General features: G+C 39.9%; 1 protein-coding gene across 1 annotated transcript in view; it reads right to left on the bottom strand.

Moving 5' to 3' along the window:
- LOC108874045 (macrophage mannose receptor 1) overlaps nt 1-16,842 on the bottom strand; it is a 20,326-nt gene extending 3,484 nt beyond the window's left edge. Inside the window, 44 exon segments of the mRNA XM_018662408.2 lie at nt 12-166; nt 255-392; nt 1,350-1,469; nt 1,583-1,683; nt 2,109-2,179; nt 2,281-2,450; nt 3,422-3,646; nt 3,733-3,910; nt 4,005-4,210; nt 4,291-4,445; nt 4,650-4,765; nt 4,849-4,962; nt 5,111-5,265; nt 5,430-5,603; nt 5,734-5,777; nt 5,863-5,996; nt 6,088-6,154; nt 6,306-6,360; nt 6,508-6,652; nt 7,138-7,295; nt 7,433-7,567; nt 7,654-7,800; nt 7,932-8,069; nt 8,168-8,200; nt 8,288-8,398; nt 8,527-8,646; nt 9,603-9,770; nt 9,872-9,878; nt 9,880-9,917; nt 10,006-10,150; nt 10,261-10,343; nt 10,460-10,618; nt 10,697-10,798; nt 10,897-11,016; nt 11,115-11,197; nt 12,206-12,341; nt 12,463-12,581; nt 12,667-12,773; nt 12,874-13,097; nt 13,794-13,933; nt 14,066-14,178; nt 14,292-14,437; nt 16,154-16,402; nt 16,685-16,842. Coding sequence (XP_018517924.2) covers nt 12-166; nt 255-392; nt 1,350-1,469; nt 1,583-1,683; nt 2,109-2,179; nt 2,281-2,450; nt 3,422-3,646; nt 3,733-3,910; nt 4,005-4,210; nt 4,291-4,445; nt 4,650-4,765; nt 4,849-4,962; nt 5,111-5,265; nt 5,430-5,603; nt 5,734-5,777; nt 5,863-5,996; nt 6,088-6,154; nt 6,306-6,360; nt 6,508-6,652; nt 7,138-7,295; nt 7,433-7,567; nt 7,654-7,800; nt 7,932-8,069; nt 8,168-8,200; nt 8,288-8,398; nt 8,527-8,646; nt 9,603-9,770; nt 9,872-9,878; nt 9,880-9,917; nt 10,006-10,150; nt 10,261-10,343; nt 10,460-10,618; nt 10,697-10,798; nt 10,897-11,016; nt 11,115-11,197; nt 12,206-12,341; nt 12,463-12,581; nt 12,667-12,773; nt 12,874-13,097; nt 13,794-13,933; nt 14,066-14,178; nt 14,292-14,437; nt 16,154-16,214 — 5,316 coding nt within the window. The 5' untranslated portion in view covers nt 16,215-16,402; nt 16,685-16,842.

Below are 16,842 nucleotides of genomic sequence, written 5' to 3'. Positions count from 1 at the left end.
AGTATCCTCACCGCTCCTCCTGCGTTGTTGGGCTCCTTGTCGTTCCAGTTGGTGTACAGCACTGCGCTGACCCCATCGCTCCAGGCGTACTGATTCTCTACCAACAGATCTGACAGACCGATCCACGTGGGGAGCTCCAGGTCCTTCAGGTAACTAGACACAAAGTCTAGAGGGGAGGAGAGGATCCAAATACTTAATACTGGAGCCACTGCCCTGATGAATTCTTTTAGACCATGGTTACCCGCTGAGCTCACCGTTCTCATATTGGTCATCAATAACTGCCAACTCTCCTCCTTGGTCTTTGCACCAACTGCGAGCGTAAGACCAGTTGCCTTTAATATCACTTTTCTTCCCTTTGAACATGAAGCACTTATTCTTGAAACGCATCCAACCTGCAGGGAAGGAAAGGAAAGGAAGGAAAGAAGGTTAATTCAGCAGGTTGCATTATATTTCAAGGATGTTTAGGGGATAACACTTACAATCCATAGTACAGGTACAGCTTGTCCTCTGTACATATGTATTTGTGTGTATCTGTTCATGACTTGGGGGTGTGTGATAAGGATTTATTATGTAAGTTTATAACGCAATATCAATATATGTCAAATCAATTGATACACTTTATGGATATAATAACAGGAAAAAAAAAGTTTTTTGTAAATTCTGTGAATTCAATGATTTCAAATCAAGGTACTTCTCTGACTGTTATCCTCAGATATTTTGCCATATTTCTCAACCATAGATCCTGAAAACCTGCATAGCCATTAATTCTATGAAATAAAGCTACTAGCTGCATGCATTCATTTTGTGTGTATTTTAGATGCCGATTAAAAGAATAAAGCTGGCAATATTCTGCATGAAGTGTGCACTGTGTTAGTCTGTCTCAATACTTTCTATGGCTTTTAGCCCCAAGCACATTTGTTCCTACTGATGATGTGAATCTGATAAAAAAAAAAAAAAAAAAAAAAAAAAAAAAAAAAAAAAAAAAAAAAAAAGTCACAAGTATAAGCTTTTATTTTTTAACAGCTGGGCACTCTAGTTTTTAGCACATGATACTCAAAAAGGAGAATGTTGTGCATTTGTTGGGAACTATTTTGAGCTGCGGATGAAGACAGTAGCTGAGAGGTGTACATGGGATCAGCTCACAATGAACTACGATGCCCATGTTCATCCTAATGAAGAGACATGTAACCCAACTGCAACGACATCTCAGTGATTGTTTTAACATTTGGACAACGATGAATCTCTATGGCACAGAGGAATAGGTTATATGGTCTCTTCATGGCATTTACTGACAATTATCTATCTACACATAACCTGGGTTGTTTTATATTGTAAAATGTGTATGTTACCTGCAGGGCAGTTGCCCTCCCAGGGCTGTGTGGGTGGTGGAGGGGTGTGGATGTCTCCAGGGAACTTCTTGCAGACATAGCCTGCTCCAGCTCGACCACAGTTGGCATCGTTCCATCCACCTTATCAAACCAGAGTTCAGCATAAATATCACCAGTGGGGAGTGTGTTTGGTAAACACACACAGTGAGTAAACAGATCTACTGGGCATGGCCCAGTGAATAGAATTTTGGTACCTTGATGTCTGTTCATCTGAACACACTGTTCCTCCCCGTTGGCATTGTTGGGCTCACCTGGACCCCAGTGAGTGTATGTCACAGGGGAATGGTCCACCCACCTGTGCAGATCAAACAATCCTGGCATTTAACTTTTGTATGGTACAGCACAAAAAAAGCAGAACTTACATCACATAAAAGCTGACACATGTTGAGGTCTGTACTTTGTTAATGACATAGGAATACTCTGTGAACTTAAATGTGAGAGGTTTCATCCAGATGAGTTTTAACTAGATATACATTTTCCAGCTGTGAATTGAAAAATGTCCTCACATCCCAGTAAATTTGCTTGTTTCATTACTTATGTCTATTGAGCAGAAGCAGGATTTGTCTCTAATGACATAATCAACACAGTCTGCTGGTCAGACAGAGATGATCACATTTGCCAAGAAAAAAAAACTGAGAGATATAACAAAAATAATCCTAATTTTGCAGAGATTTTCCCTTAAATTTCACCTCAGTTTCAGCCATTTAAAAATATACATACATGTATTGTCCACTTGCAATGCCAAACATCCTCATTCCGATCCAGGCTGCAGCAACCTGCCCTGTCCCCACCTGAAAGAAAATATAATATTTTACTTCAATATTCTACTGTAATTTCCTTTACAGAAGTAAACAAAACAAAGAAAGAAGGAAAAGGAAAAAAAAAGGCATACCATGCTGTTAACATATGCCTGTTCATCTTTGTTGAGGATGGAGACAAGTCTGGCCTTCTCAGCATAACAGCGCAGCATGGCCGTGTGGAAGTCCACTATGTCAGTGTCATTGTAGTAGTAACAGATGTTGTTGTTCTTCCTCCAGCCGGGGTTGGTTCCACAGTCAGGAGCTGAGGACATGAGAAAACATACATGGTGAGGATACAGTTGGCATCATAATTATATGCTACTTCCTCACTCAGAAGGGAGATGGTGATGGATTTCTGCAAAAAGCCTCATCAACATAGCTGAACCTTTTTCCATTTATCTTGCCAGACAGTGTTTTAATCAATTGAATATGTGAGGTATCTTGCATACATGACAAGTGTGGGAGTAACTTGGAGGTAGTGGAACTGCTACGGTTAGTTGATTAATCAATTCATCAATTGGCAGAAGAGGATATGCTGCTTATTGATATATATATTTTTTAATTTTTATTTTGGTTGGACAAAACATGATATAATGCCAGCAAGACCTGTGATGGACATTTTTCTTTTTATTTTAGCCTTTAACCAAACGATGAATCAGTTAATCAGGAAAATGGCTTTGAAATGAATCGATTACTGTTAGTAAGATTACTGCTTAACACAATTTTTTGTGTTTAACGTTTTGTGTTTCTGTTGTGTTTTGATCCTCAGGGCCACCATAATTTTTTTTTGTTAGTGTAGAGTACCCATTACTGAAGTACAGTGTATTATACCTTTACTTTAATTACCAGTTTTGTAGTTTAAAGCAAATGAGTTTGAGCTCTGTTTTCTCAGAATGTGGACATTTAAAAGCAACACTGAACAATTTTTTACCTAAGAAAAAATAAGAAAGGTAACTGCACTTCTACTTGAATAGTAAATTAGTGTCCTCTTTTCACCTCTAGTGCTGTTTTGTTGTTGCCATATTAATATTAATTTACTAGCCTTTATTTGACCAGATAGAAATAAAATAAAAAAATAAATCATGGGAAACATTGCAAAACATACTGTATCAGTGGTTAAGTTTCACACTTGTCTCTATATCAGAGTTCAAAATAGCTCTGGCATTAGAATAACAAAAGCATGACTTGTCTTCTCTGTGCAGGTAGAACAAGTGCATTGTGGGGACAGTTTACCTGGGAGAGGAGGTGGGGGCTTTGGGGGCACGATGGGGTTCTTTCCTTTAGCGATCATGCATATCCAGTCCTGGTGAGCGTCACAGTTGAGATCGTTCCACCAGGAGGACGTCCCGTTGGTGCTGCTCACCATCTCCACACACTCCTCGCGGCCCTCGTGGTTGTTGGGCTCCCCGTGACCCCAGTTAGTGTGGGACAGAGGCGAGCCATCACTCCAAGAATAGCCTAGGATATCAGAATAATTATTGGGTTTTTTGGATTCAAATTAGCTTCCACCAGGGTCCACTCTATAAAACATACATTATACCCACCTCCGTCTGTTGGGTTGTGCTTGAGGCCAATCCACTTGCTGCTGGCTTTGCTGTACAGAGACAGGAACTCCTCCTCCTCCTGATTGTGGATGCTGACCAGATTCGCACCTCTGGCAACACAGTCCTCATGTGCTGCTCCCCAGCTCTTCTTCAAGGACCAGTCCACATTGTGGAAGAGCTGCAATAAAATCAGCCAATAAATGAGTGGAAAACTGACCTAAGGGACCCTAGAGAGACCCAATTTTAGATGTTTAATTCACTGCCTGATATACCTTGTAACAGTTCCTGAAGTGAGGCAGGGCTGTCCAGCCATCAGCACAGCCCTGCGCAGGAGGAGGAGTTGGGGCTTTGGTGGGTGGGGTGATGTCGGGCCTGGGTTTCTCACAGACAAAGGCGTATTTCTCCGAGCACTGCTTGTCATCCCAGAAACCACCAATCTGACCCGTTGTCATCGCCACGCAGGTACCATCCCCGTTATCTGGAGACAAAAAGGAGATCAGTGTTTTCCCAATATGTGTATACTGTCCTGTCCTGTTAGGGTTAGAGTTAGGTGTGTACCTGGCTGGTCTTTGTCCCAGTGAGTGAAGGTAAGAGGTGAACCGTTGTCCCAGACGTAGTCCACCCCTCCAGTTGTCCCTCCATGTGCACGCAGGCCAATCCACCACAGTCCGGTCTTTCCTGCCAACGCCACTGTGAAATGTGACTGCTCATAACTGCAGTGAAACACAGAGAAGACAAGAGTACATTCAGTTCCTACATATTCCACCTCACACACAAAAGTAAACGTCAGCGCACCATTCCAAAAAGATGTAAGAAAAACTACTAAAAGACAATGGTTAGTGTAGAATACTAGATAGAGATTGCTTGCAGATACACATCTCTCACTATTTGAATAACTATGTTCCTTCCCAACTTACATGTCTCCAATGTGCAGCAGGAAGCCGTCCTGCTCCTTACAGAAGGCCTTAGCATCTGACCAGCTCCTGGCAGTCTCCTCCATCCAGTAGCAGGAGTAGCCATATGCATCCCACCCCTAACACATATTAGAGACTTGAGCCTATTATTCCCTGTACACAAAATGCACTGTAGTTTGTTTTAATTGATAAAATGTGGTACCTGAGGACACCCGTACACAGTGGGTTTTACAGAGGGAAGTGGGTAATGAGCTTTGGGCATTTTGCAGATGTAGGTATTGAGCTCTGTACAGGACACATCGTTCCATCGGCCAGTCTGGAACAAAGGTGAAATTAACTTATGAATGACCTCACTTCGCTGCAAACAATGAATCATGTGTGCAGCTTATTTATTTCTATGGAGGGTGCATTTTTGCTTGAGAATGTATCTGTTGTATAAAATGAATTTTAAGACTATTTCTCACCTGGTGTAACATCTCAACACAGTCTTCGCTGAACCCGTCGTGGTTGTTGGGTTCCCCTGGAGCCCAGTAGGTGAAGGTCACCATGTGTTCGTCAGACCAGGTGAACATACCAGGCACGAACAGGTCGTTCAGACCAGTCCACATGTCACTGGTGGCTGTAAAAGACAACCCCCGAAAAAAGACTCCAATTATATATCATCAGAAATCCAGTAATCAAAACATAACCCATGTACCTTCAAACCTGATTCACTGAAAGTATTGGCTAAACCTTTCTTCATCATTAAACCAGCCTACCAAACCTATTTTTCTAGATCCATACCCATGTACAGGTAGCTTTCCAGCCAGCTCTGCTCCGTCATCGAGAGGATGGACACGAGATCAGCACCTAGACCCCTGCAGGTGTCCCGGGCGTCACTCCATGTCTTTCTGTCTCCAAATGGTTTGTAGCAGAACTCTCCAAACTCATACCAGTCAGGCCCTGAACACCTCAGCTCTGTATGAGAGCAGAAATGGAAAAATACACTTGCAAAAAGAGAGTATCACACAAAAACCTTCACATTTTATTTTAAACAAATGCCGTCTGCTCAGAGAAAAAGGATTTGTTTCAAAGATTAAAAACTCACCCCCATCTGCAAAAGTGTACGACACAGCATAGTTTCCATCGAATCTGTAGAAATGAAATTTGTTACTGAATTGGCCTCCCTGGACTGTCACAAGAAAAATGGATTAAGTTTGAAAACTCAGCCACTCACTGTCTCGAGGTGATGCCGTTCCTGGTAGAGCCGGGATAAAAGTCCTGTCCTGCAGCTTTCAGCAAAGTACAGTCTCCTCCAATTTCATTCAGTACCACTCCAGCATGGATAGCTGCTGCACAGATGTTTGAGTCCTGTTAGAGAATTATGTGTTAGATGTTTTTTTTTTAAGAAGTTGGCACTGTGCAGGGATTGTGATACAGATTAGGCAGAACGGTCACCTACCCCACGATATACTGAAGTGCCATACACTCTGTAATTAGCATTGGCACAGCCTGCTGGACAGTGGACACTGAAAGAGGCATGGGAGTCATAGCATGAGACTGTGTAATGAATGAAAATATCACAAAAATAACATTATCACAGACACCGGATCACCAGTAGCATATAATAAGCAGACCGCCACTATATGTGTAAAAACTAGTATTTCAGGTTTTACTCACGTCATTCGATCATTGGCAAAGTTGAAGTTGGGCTTGTTAGCGCATGTAATCGCATCTGTTGGACCACAATTTTTCATTATTGACCATCAGTGTTTATATGTGAATTCGCAGGACAGCATCACAGCAGATTTCACCCAATGATAAAATAGAATTCTTGGAATTTGGAAGTAGACTTGTAGCAGCAGTGATGTAGTTTTCTTACAGTCAGGGGTGCATCCTAAGATGTCAAAGCGAAGGCCTGCCTGACCACTGAACTCCAGCGGGAGAATGCGGACATACTGAGCTGACACAGGTGTACCCAGCAGCTGAGTGTCAGGAGTGTTTCTGTCTGTTGAGCCTGGGAAAAACTGGAAATCAAGGAGATCAAGAATGACTCATTCACAGTTTGTCTTTGAACAAGGATAAGTCTTGAGCCATGGCCAAAAATGTTATAGAGATAAAAATGTTCATAACAGTCAGCATCAGTAATGATCACAATAAATTTCAAATCATTATTTCTTTAAAGTTTAAAGGCTGATTTTTACTTCTGGGTGAAAGTTGGGTGAAGAAACAAGATGGTTAATTGTGGTTTTAAACTTTCCTTTATGATCAGAACATGACAAACACTTGTGAAACAGCAGAACATTTCACAAATCTGAGATAGAAAAACAATTATGATAATATCTAGCCTAAATGATCTAAAACCTCATGCAATGCACACGTCTATTTCTGCAATATTATTGGCACTTCATGATATATTTATGTTCATGCGATACAAAATTATACCACAATAATTAGCCTTAGCATTTTATCACCAAGCCTTATATTATAGTGATAGTGTCAGCTTACTCACTTGTCCATCAGCTGTGTAATCAGTCCAGGTTGTTCCGTCCATACTGTGCTGGATCTTGAACTTAGTGAGCCAGTGGTCATTTTGAGGACATCCCTGGATTACAATCCCTGTTACTTTTCTGGTCTGGCCCAGGTTTACCTGGATCCAGCTTGAGGTTGCTACAAGATGAGACATTAATATGAGGATACCAGTTCATCACATTTTTTGATGAACCTTAAAATAAGTATTCAAGAGAGAAAAATAACAACTCTGTCTCCACCTTTAATTACGCGGATTAAGATTTTTTCATACGTACGGTTTCCTGAAGGCATCCAGCAGGAATTTCCATTCAAACGGGCTCTGTTGGGAGTGAAGAGGCCGATGGAGGAGGAAGCAGAGAGCTGGGAGTCTGTGATGTTTCTATCCTCAACACCTAGCCCGTGCAGACACACTGCGAGCAGCCAAATCGCAACATAACATTAGACGATTCAACCAATTCAGGAGGCCTCTAGGGGAAGAACAAGAACAAGAGCGTACCTTTCTGTTCACAGCTGTAGACGATCTCGAGATATTTGGAAACAGTGGGACAGGGGTCCACCTCCGCATGGGCATACGCAAAGCAGAAGGGTCGCTTGTCACACGCCTTTCTGAAGTAAGGGAGGATACCTTCCACTGTGCAGCTTCCTACAAGACAGTGATGATTTTTTGGTTACACACAACAACAATACTTACTCAGTCATTTGATATGATTAGTAGCTGCAGGTGAAGATTAAAAGAAGAAATCCAGCAGGTTTTGGGTGACAAATGTGCAGCACCTCCTCCTGATCCATCCAGGTGTGGACAGATGTCATCACTCTTTCGGCCATAGAAAGCAGACTGGATGTTAATTACACTTTCATGTGGACAGTGAAGGACAGCAGAGGAGTCCTGGCACACTACAGCCGTCATGAAACCTGCAGCAAAAAGGATTCAGAAAGACAATGAAATACATATATAATTGCTGTTTCATAAAGGTCATGATGAAGGAAACAAGGTCAGATAGTGGTGTTACCATCATGAGGTGGAGGAGGCTTAGGTGTGTTTCCTGAAAGAGGAAACATGAGCATCAATACTCTGCATATTGTCTTAATTTGCATGTGTCAACAACAACAATTCAAACAAGATATCTCACCTCTCCGCTTGCAGATGTACCCTCTTTTGTTCTCACAGTTGTCATCATTCCAGTAGCCATTGTTGATAAGTATAGACAGGCAGTCTTCACCGTAATAGTTGTCTGGGTTACCTGTGAAGAAAGATGGGGCCAAGGGAGGGAATTTAGTTGTTTTGCAGGACAACAATCCTTAAATGTATAATTGTTTCTGAATCACTTCTCACAGATGTTGTGCAGAATATGTTTGGGTTCACATTAACCTGCATTCCAGTGAATGTATCTGAAAGGAGAGCCGTCTGTCCACTCCCAGCCGCCCTCAGTGATGGAGTCATGACCACCCATCCACAGAGAGATCCCTACAGGACTCGCCTGGATCAAACCTACACACAAATTAAAGGGAGTCGAGTTTATTATTAGAATAAAAAATAAAATGTTCCACTGTCTAGACTTTATGTCTTAGAGAGTAATACCAGTAATACCAGGCTGAAAAGTAGTGTTTCATTGCCCTTTGTGGCTGAAAGTTTCAAGCCTGTTTCAGCTTTTGGGTGTGGTAGAAATGTTCTTTTGTTTCATCTGTAACCACACCTAACAGTGATGTCACTGTGTCCTGCAGTCTACCTGTACAGTCCATCACTGCAGCAAGGTGAGAAGGTAAGCCGCTGGAGGTTAGCTAAGACAAGATTTTCAGGGGGTGCAAGTTAAGTTATTCCTTAAAGCTTTTAACACGGAAAGCAGGATTTGAAAAAAGTCCTCTGGCATCCTCCAGTGGTAGCACCAAGAAAGGCATGTTGACTGATGCCAGCACACACTGCAACTACTCTAACTATAATTGTCTTTCCTTTCTACTAGAGTATGATGTGTTAGAACCGGTGATGGAAAACAACAAGAACAAAGTCTGAGAGTTAAGACAGAGCTGTAATTTGTATGTAAAGTCTACAATATCATACATTATTTAACCCTTTAACTTAGGGTCGTCTTCATCCTTACTTTTTTTTTTTTTTACTATTAAAACCTAATAACATTATGACATGAAATGTATAATTTCTTTATTTATTTTTTTCTTTATTTTCTTCTTTAATTTTCCTTAAAATATTTATCTTTTTTTTCTCACCTAAAATGACAGTTTTGTTCATGATGTATTACAACTTTTTTCTCATTAGATTAGGACTTTTTTCCCAAAATATATTTTTCTGAAAATCTGAACTTTTTTTCATGTCATAACTAGGCAGATACTATAAATTAGCAAATGAATATAAAATAAATATTAATAACTAATCAAAACATGTTAAATGCAGAAAAAAACTGGAGCAGTGGCGTGAGGCTGTCATAGTCATACCCTGTATGAAGGCCTGTTCGTAGGGATCAGAAATACTGACGAGGTCTCCTCCCTGATTGACGCAGTCAGCTCGAGCTTCTGCCCACGTCCTCGTTGACAGGAAGTTAAACAGGTAGCAGAAGTCGTTAAAAGGGTCAGCATTCCAAGAGCCACATTTCTCATTCCACCCTGTAACAAATGCAACACACACCATGCCATACATGCCCACATCCAGATAAATTCACATATTATCTGTTTTAGTGTAATGATTGGTGTACTGTCAAGCTGACCTGGTCCAGGATGTTGGGGGCTGGGGCGGAGGTCCTTGTCCCTTGGCTATTGAGAGACAAGACAAGGAATAACTAGAAAATACAGTATGTTTGCAAGAAGAGGCATATGAATAACACATTAAGAGTAACCAGACCTTTTTTGCAGATGTATTCCTTTGTGGCAGTGCAGAAATCATCATTGAGTTTCCCAGGTTCAGGGTGAGTCATCCCTCTGAGGTGCACACAATCCTCATTATCCTGCCAGTTATCTGGCTGGTTGGGCCCCCACGGAAGGAAGTCCTGAAATCCACAGAGTGAAACAGCTCACACCAAAATGCTGCTTCATCACGAGCAGTATCGGGAGTCATAGTAAAGCATATTTGCATATTATTTCTGGTTTTATCACTTACTGCAGGAGTTCCATCGGTGTATACAAACTGGTTTTCAACATTGATATCATTCAAACCCACCCAGGCCTCCCCTGGCATGTGAGCTGCAGATAACAGAATAATAAAAAAACAAGAACAGCAAGTGAATTAAACAATATATCTACATTTATTCCTCAGTGAAAAATTTATTGATGGATGGACTTCTCTCGTTGGCCCTCACCAGTCAAGAAACTCAGCTCTTCCTGTGAGTGGAAGCTGGCCAGGTGACCCTGCTCTCTGGTACAGTGAGCCTCAGCATCTTGCCAGTTTTTCACTGTCTCAGTCTCAAAATGATAGCAGAAGTCCCCGTACAACAAATATCCAGGGTCACAGTGGGAATCTGAAGCAAACAATTAAAAGGTTATTGGCACACCTTTAACTAGACACTACGCAAAAATGGTTCACAAGTCCAACTGACCAGGGGCTGAAGTCGGTTTTGGATTCTGTCCACCTGTCATCTCACAAACGAAACCCAGGCTCTTGAAGCAGTTGGTCGTTTCCCACTTGCCGTCATAATTTCCTGGAAAAGAACTTGAACTCAGGCGATGTTGGCATCTCACAATGCCAGCCTCAGCTAAGAAGGTATAAAAGTTTTTGGGCAGAAAGGCACAATCCTACCTGTGAAGATCTGTCCACAGTCCCAGAGATTTGCAGTGTTTCTGGGCCAACCAGGACCATAGTTAGAAAAAGTGACTGCAGTTTTATCTACCCATTTGAAAACTCCATCCTGGTCCTTATCTGATGACATCACAAACCAGGAAATGAATAGTCACATTCACTGTTAGCAAGGGACTTTTCTGTTGTTTCATGATAGGCATGAAAACACTGTAAGGTACCTGATAAACCAATCCAGATGTCAGGAATGTCCACTTGATGAAAATCTGGAAGGTTCCCATTGATGAAGAACTGTTCTTCTTGACTGCACAGGGAACACGACAAACATGACAGATAATATAATATTTAATATTTATATACAAGCAACTCACTGTGTGATTCAATGCAACAGGGACTTGGTTGCAACCATGAAGATTGTGCGTTAAAGTGAAACTGTTTATAAATAAATATGCATTTCAATACAGTGACACTTTTTCATTTACATCAGTTGCTTTAAAAACATTGTTGTTAGGTGACCTCATTATGTGTGAATAGACTGGGGCCTCAAGCAGGTAACGCCCAACATGCCTCTGGTGAAGCTGCATTAATCACTGTGTTTTACATTAACAATGGATTAAATGACTGTGTATTTTGAAGGGTGTTGCTCATAATGACAAACCCTCAGATGATTATCACCCAATTTTGCAGTTCCTGCTTAGCTTCTCAGCCTTTTAGTCTCTTTTAGCTCACTGTTTTGGTCTTCCCGCCCACAGCAGGCAGCTGTTTTACTTGAAAAAGCTCCTATAAACCTACTGAATGCCTCCTACCCAGCAACAAGCAGTCAAAGTTAGCACCTGGTGGGGAACTTAGTGGAGCATTTAGCAGATAGAGATCCAGACATTATAGTGAGTGAATATTGGGCTTATATTCTTCAGGTAGCTATAACCACAACTTTTAATGAATGATAAAGTTGCATGTGTGCTGGATGTGGAAAAAGGCACCTGTTTTTTTAAATGATGTATCAACTTCATAAGGTGATAAATATGTTGCTGTGTTTTCAGGTTGTTACACTGCGCGAATAAACTGAAAATTAAACTTTAACTTTTGTGATAAAACCATTAAATGTTATGTTGAAAATATCTATTTTTGATACTCCTACCACACCATTTGAGGCTTTAGCTACAAAACCCCTAAGTATATTGAATTCAGCAACAGTGCTTTTATTGGTTATGAACTTGACTTTTTCTAAGAGGAAGACTGTGCTATTTCTGCTTTCAAAGGTCGCACAGTCTTGCTTTAAAATCAAAATACTTGCCATTTTGTTCTTCCCTACCTGTTTATAATCAGCAAGTGAGCTCCCATGTCAGAGCACTTGGTGAGGGCCTCATGCCAGGTGGTCAAGAGATTGATATTACTGACCATCCAATAACAACTGCCTGCAAAGCTCAACCAGCCAGGAGGGCAGATGGCTGGAGATGAAGTAGAGTTAGAGGATAAAAGCAAAGAACTCCCACAATGAAAATTAACGCATAATAACTGAACTTGAACTTGAAATCTCTTATTGTGTATTTCTGAAACAATCCAGCTTACTGTTCAGTGGTCGTTTACACATGTAAGGACGCTCATATCTGCACACATGGGACCTCCATTTCCCAAATTCTTCTGATGCATCTTTGATTATTGCAGCACATGAGCCCGTCTGTGGATCACTGTTGGAGATCACATGTGTTTGAACCATGACTGCACAAATTAATATCTAAATTTAAATGACAGGTATATGGTATCATATCTTACACTGTGGGTTCACCATTGGCCCAGTTTGTGTACCCAACTTGCAGAGCATCAGACCAGGTAAACTGGCTGTTCCCTGCTTCAACTTGACAGGAAATTTTGTTGCATTTCTGAGGAAACAAAGCTCATATTCATACTGATGCACCCAACATTCATATCTAATATCAAATGGTAAAGAAGGAAATACGATTATTCTCTTATCACTCTCACCAGTGTGGAAAGCCCAATCCAGAGGTCAATCCATGATGGGTCCAATGTTCCTGTGACGTATTGCTCTTCTCCTGCAGAGGTAATGGACACCAGGTCTCCTCCTTCCTGCACACAGTCATGTCTGGCTGCTGCCCAGCTCTTCCTTGTGTCTGCCTTTAGTTTGTAGCAGTTGGAGCCATACTGTCGCCACCCATTGGCTAAGTCACACTGTGGGCCAGGATTGGCTGAGGAGGAAGAACCAAATTATACATTTTGTGTATAAAGTGTGATTAGTCCAGTCAGTTAGCAGGGTCTGAGTGTCTCAGAATATATTTTGGCAGGGTCAGTCAAAATGTAATTCAGCATTTCAAAAATTTGAAAAGTTTAATATTTAAAGGAAGAAGCAGTTCCACCCCTGTGAAGCGTGAACGATTTTTTATCAGGAAAAATCTGATTCTATCATCTGTTTTTTTGTGATATCATGATAATGCAGAAAACTAAAATACGCCAAGAATTTAAAGAATTTAAATGCACCCTAAGGAGTTCTTCACCATTAATAATACTATTGAGTAATATTTTGATGAAGTGGTTTGCTCTAAGTTCACTCTAATTATATGTTATACTTTAATCATACATTTAAAAAATACAGGTTTAACAATATGAGGAAGGAAATGCATTCAACTAGAAAATGTTTTAGGACATGATCTCATTCATTTAGAAAGCTGAAAACTGTTATTAAATTATTAAATTAAAATGGCTCTATAACACTTCTAGTGGTCAAAAACTCCAGAGTGCATTTAAGTTTTGCACCACAACCAAGCATAAAAATAAATGAACAAAAATAGTTTTTTAAAAAAGAGGAAGAAGAAACTTCAGCTATACAGCTTTACAAAAGAAAATTTAAATTCTGAAACACTATGGACAACAGTGGATCGACTTACGGTTGATGTGTTTGCATATGTATTTCCTCTTAACCCCGCAGTTTTCATCATTCCATTGTCCATAGCTGGATCCCATCACCTGACCACAGTCCTCCCCAGGTTCATCGCCCCAGTTATCAGGCTGGCCTGGCCCCCAGTATCTGAGACAGTGGAGAGAGAGAAAAAACATTGGTAAAATAGATAACACACCCTTGAGTCTACAGTTATAACACTTTAATTCAACTATGTTTTTAATTAATTGAATGTTTTTGTGACATCAGAGTGTTACATACGACAGATATTCTATAAAAGGACTCCCATCGCTCCATTCCCAGACTCCTTCTACACCTTGGTCATTCAGGCCAATCCAGTAGATCTCTGTGCTGATTTGTGTTCTCACCCACAGCTGAAAATAACGCACAAAAATACATTAACCCAGTGTGTTTAACAATCTTTATCAAATCTTGTTGCTGTGTGTGTGTGTGTGTGTGTGTGTGTGTGTGTTTGTATGTGTCTCACCCTCTCATGAATGTCCTGAATGCTCATCAGATTACTGTTCTGCTCCAAACAAAATGCATTAGCCTCCATCCATGACTTTGTATCAGTTGAAAAGAAGTAACATTTGTTCTCATACTCCCTCCAGCCTTGCTGACACTGACAGTTGGCTGAAAATACAACCAATATGTAAAATTAAAGTTACTCCAAAGAAGGACAGAGGAATAGGGGCAGTTTTCTCAAACTTTTGGTTTTACTTGAAAACCATCAATGTGTCAAAAATACAACTCTCCTCACAGAGAAGTTAGGATCTATTTTGAAAGATGCAAAGATGCATATAGGATGACTATAAGAGTTTCACTTGGAACAGCAGAGTCAAATGTAACCCATCACAGAGTAAGCAAACTTTTCGTGTGCCTTAAACTGCAGTTCATCCCAAGGCCACTAGATGCTGACCACATGAAAATGGTCTTGAAGTGACTGTGAAAATCATGAACCTTACAGAAAAATGATATAGAACAATACATTTCTTTTACAAGAAATATACATTGTCAGTGGCTAATTTTACTTTATTTTGTGTGTCTAATGTGTGTACTCCATAAAGAAGAGAGGTGATTTTAGGGTGTAATTGCAGACTGTCACACTGCTGTTGTGATTGCTACTCACTCACTCCAGCTTAGCTCCACACACGTACCGTTTACTACACACATTTCAACTTTTTTGGGTTCTAATTTCTCTTTTTGTGAAGCCAAGTCCAAAGCTTTGGCTGATCTCAGTCTGTTCATATAACAATAATGATTGTGGTTTGAAAATCCAACCACTAAATAGTAGCAAAACCAAGATTTTCAAACTGTAGGTTTTTAATCCTTTGATGCTGAGTAAGTTTAATGGTTGGTTAAACACACAGTAAATGCAGAGGGGTGTTAATCACAACATAGAGGATTTTAAAACAGGTGAATCACTTGAGTGCACATCAATCATAAAAGTCCCATGACAGATCCACAGTCCAGCCAGTGTCAGTCAACTCTCAGACAAATCTTTGGGTAATGTTTGACTTTAACAGCTTTACAGACACTATAGAATCACATGTTTCCCATACATCCTTAATGGGTTGAAAGACCACAAGAAAACCTCTGATGCAAAGTTAATTCATCATCATCATCACCTCTCCACCTGAAACAATGTAATACTGAAAACCTGTCAGATACTGTGAAGATTAAACCATCACACACTAATAATTAGATGTCAACAGATATAAAATATTTTAGCATTTAAAATATTCTCTACCACTAAAATTATTTATACATACAGTAAACCGTCATTTCTTTCTTAAAACAACTGATAGTGTAAACAAAATTTAGAAGTGAAGTGACTCAGTGTCTGCAGACATTTTCTATACATTTTAAAAGATGATTTTATAAGATATTACTAGAAAGAGACATAAAGACTGGTTGGAAATTAATTGGTCAAAATATTAAAAGATCTCTTATACAATAATTTCTTTTTTCTGATAAACATTCTATTGACTGTATGATTAATGTATAATACATTTTTATTCCAAAACTAACTTTTCACAAGACAAGATTCTGTTTCAAATAATCCCCCTCCCATTGCAGACCTGCACATCATGTGATTCAAGCGCTTTTAACAATTTCTTCAAATCTACAGCACAAAGCAGAAGTTATTCAGTTAATCTTCTGTCTACAGCTGCGTCAAGTTAAAAGACATAAAGATTCAGTCCGAATTTCAGGTGGTCATACTTGTTTCATATAACTGCGTCTTTAGTTTGTGGTCAGTGCTTAAAGGTTTGTGCTTTCTTAACACAAATTCCTTTATCAAAAACTGAGTGCACTGCAGAAAATTACATTAAAAAGAACAAAACTTACCACAAGCAAGAAGAGCAGCAGAGATGAGCAACTGCAGAAACATTCTGTGTCTTCTGTCCATTTTTTATTTTATATAGTCACCTCTCAAGATGTGTTTCTACACATCCTAATGGCTTTAGATTTTTTTCCAAACTCCCCCTGAGCCTGGCAGTGAATATGTGTGTGATGTGCTCTAGCTCCAGGTTATCAGACCTTTGAGCATCTTCTCTTTGGTTCACCTCTTTTCAGCATCCATCCAGGGTCCAAAGGCTGAAAGCAGTAAAACACAGATGACAAACACTTGACCTCTTGACTAATTTTTCTACATTACAATGTGCTGGTTTGCTACCAAATAAAGCTTCAGTGATTAAACACAAATTTAGCTATTTTAATTATACATTTGATAGTTTGCATATTGATACTAAACACAAATTTAACAATGTAAAATGGACACATTTTCTTATTTCTTATTGTAATGGTCATATTTAAATTAAGAACATGGTTAATTATAAACTCTTTCTTGCCAGTGTTATATAAATAAAATGTACTTACCTGATCAAAGCATATGAATGCTGAGTGGACTTCATTTTATGCAACTGCTGCGAGCCATTTTCTTACACTTTGATACACATTATATGTGAGCTGAACTCACATTATACAGTACATGATGGTAACACAATCATTTTCACGGTTTCATACAGTTTGGTTCT

This window comes from Lates calcarifer, linkage group LG9 (genome assembly GCF_001640805.2).
Source record: "Lates calcarifer isolate ASB-BC8 linkage group LG9, TLL_Latcal_v3, whole genome shotgun sequence".
Classification (NCBI taxonomy): Eukaryota; Metazoa; Chordata; class Actinopteri; family Centropomidae; genus Lates; species Lates calcarifer.
Note: the sequence above shows the minus strand (reverse complement) of the source record. Positions and strands in the feature narration are given on the sequence as shown.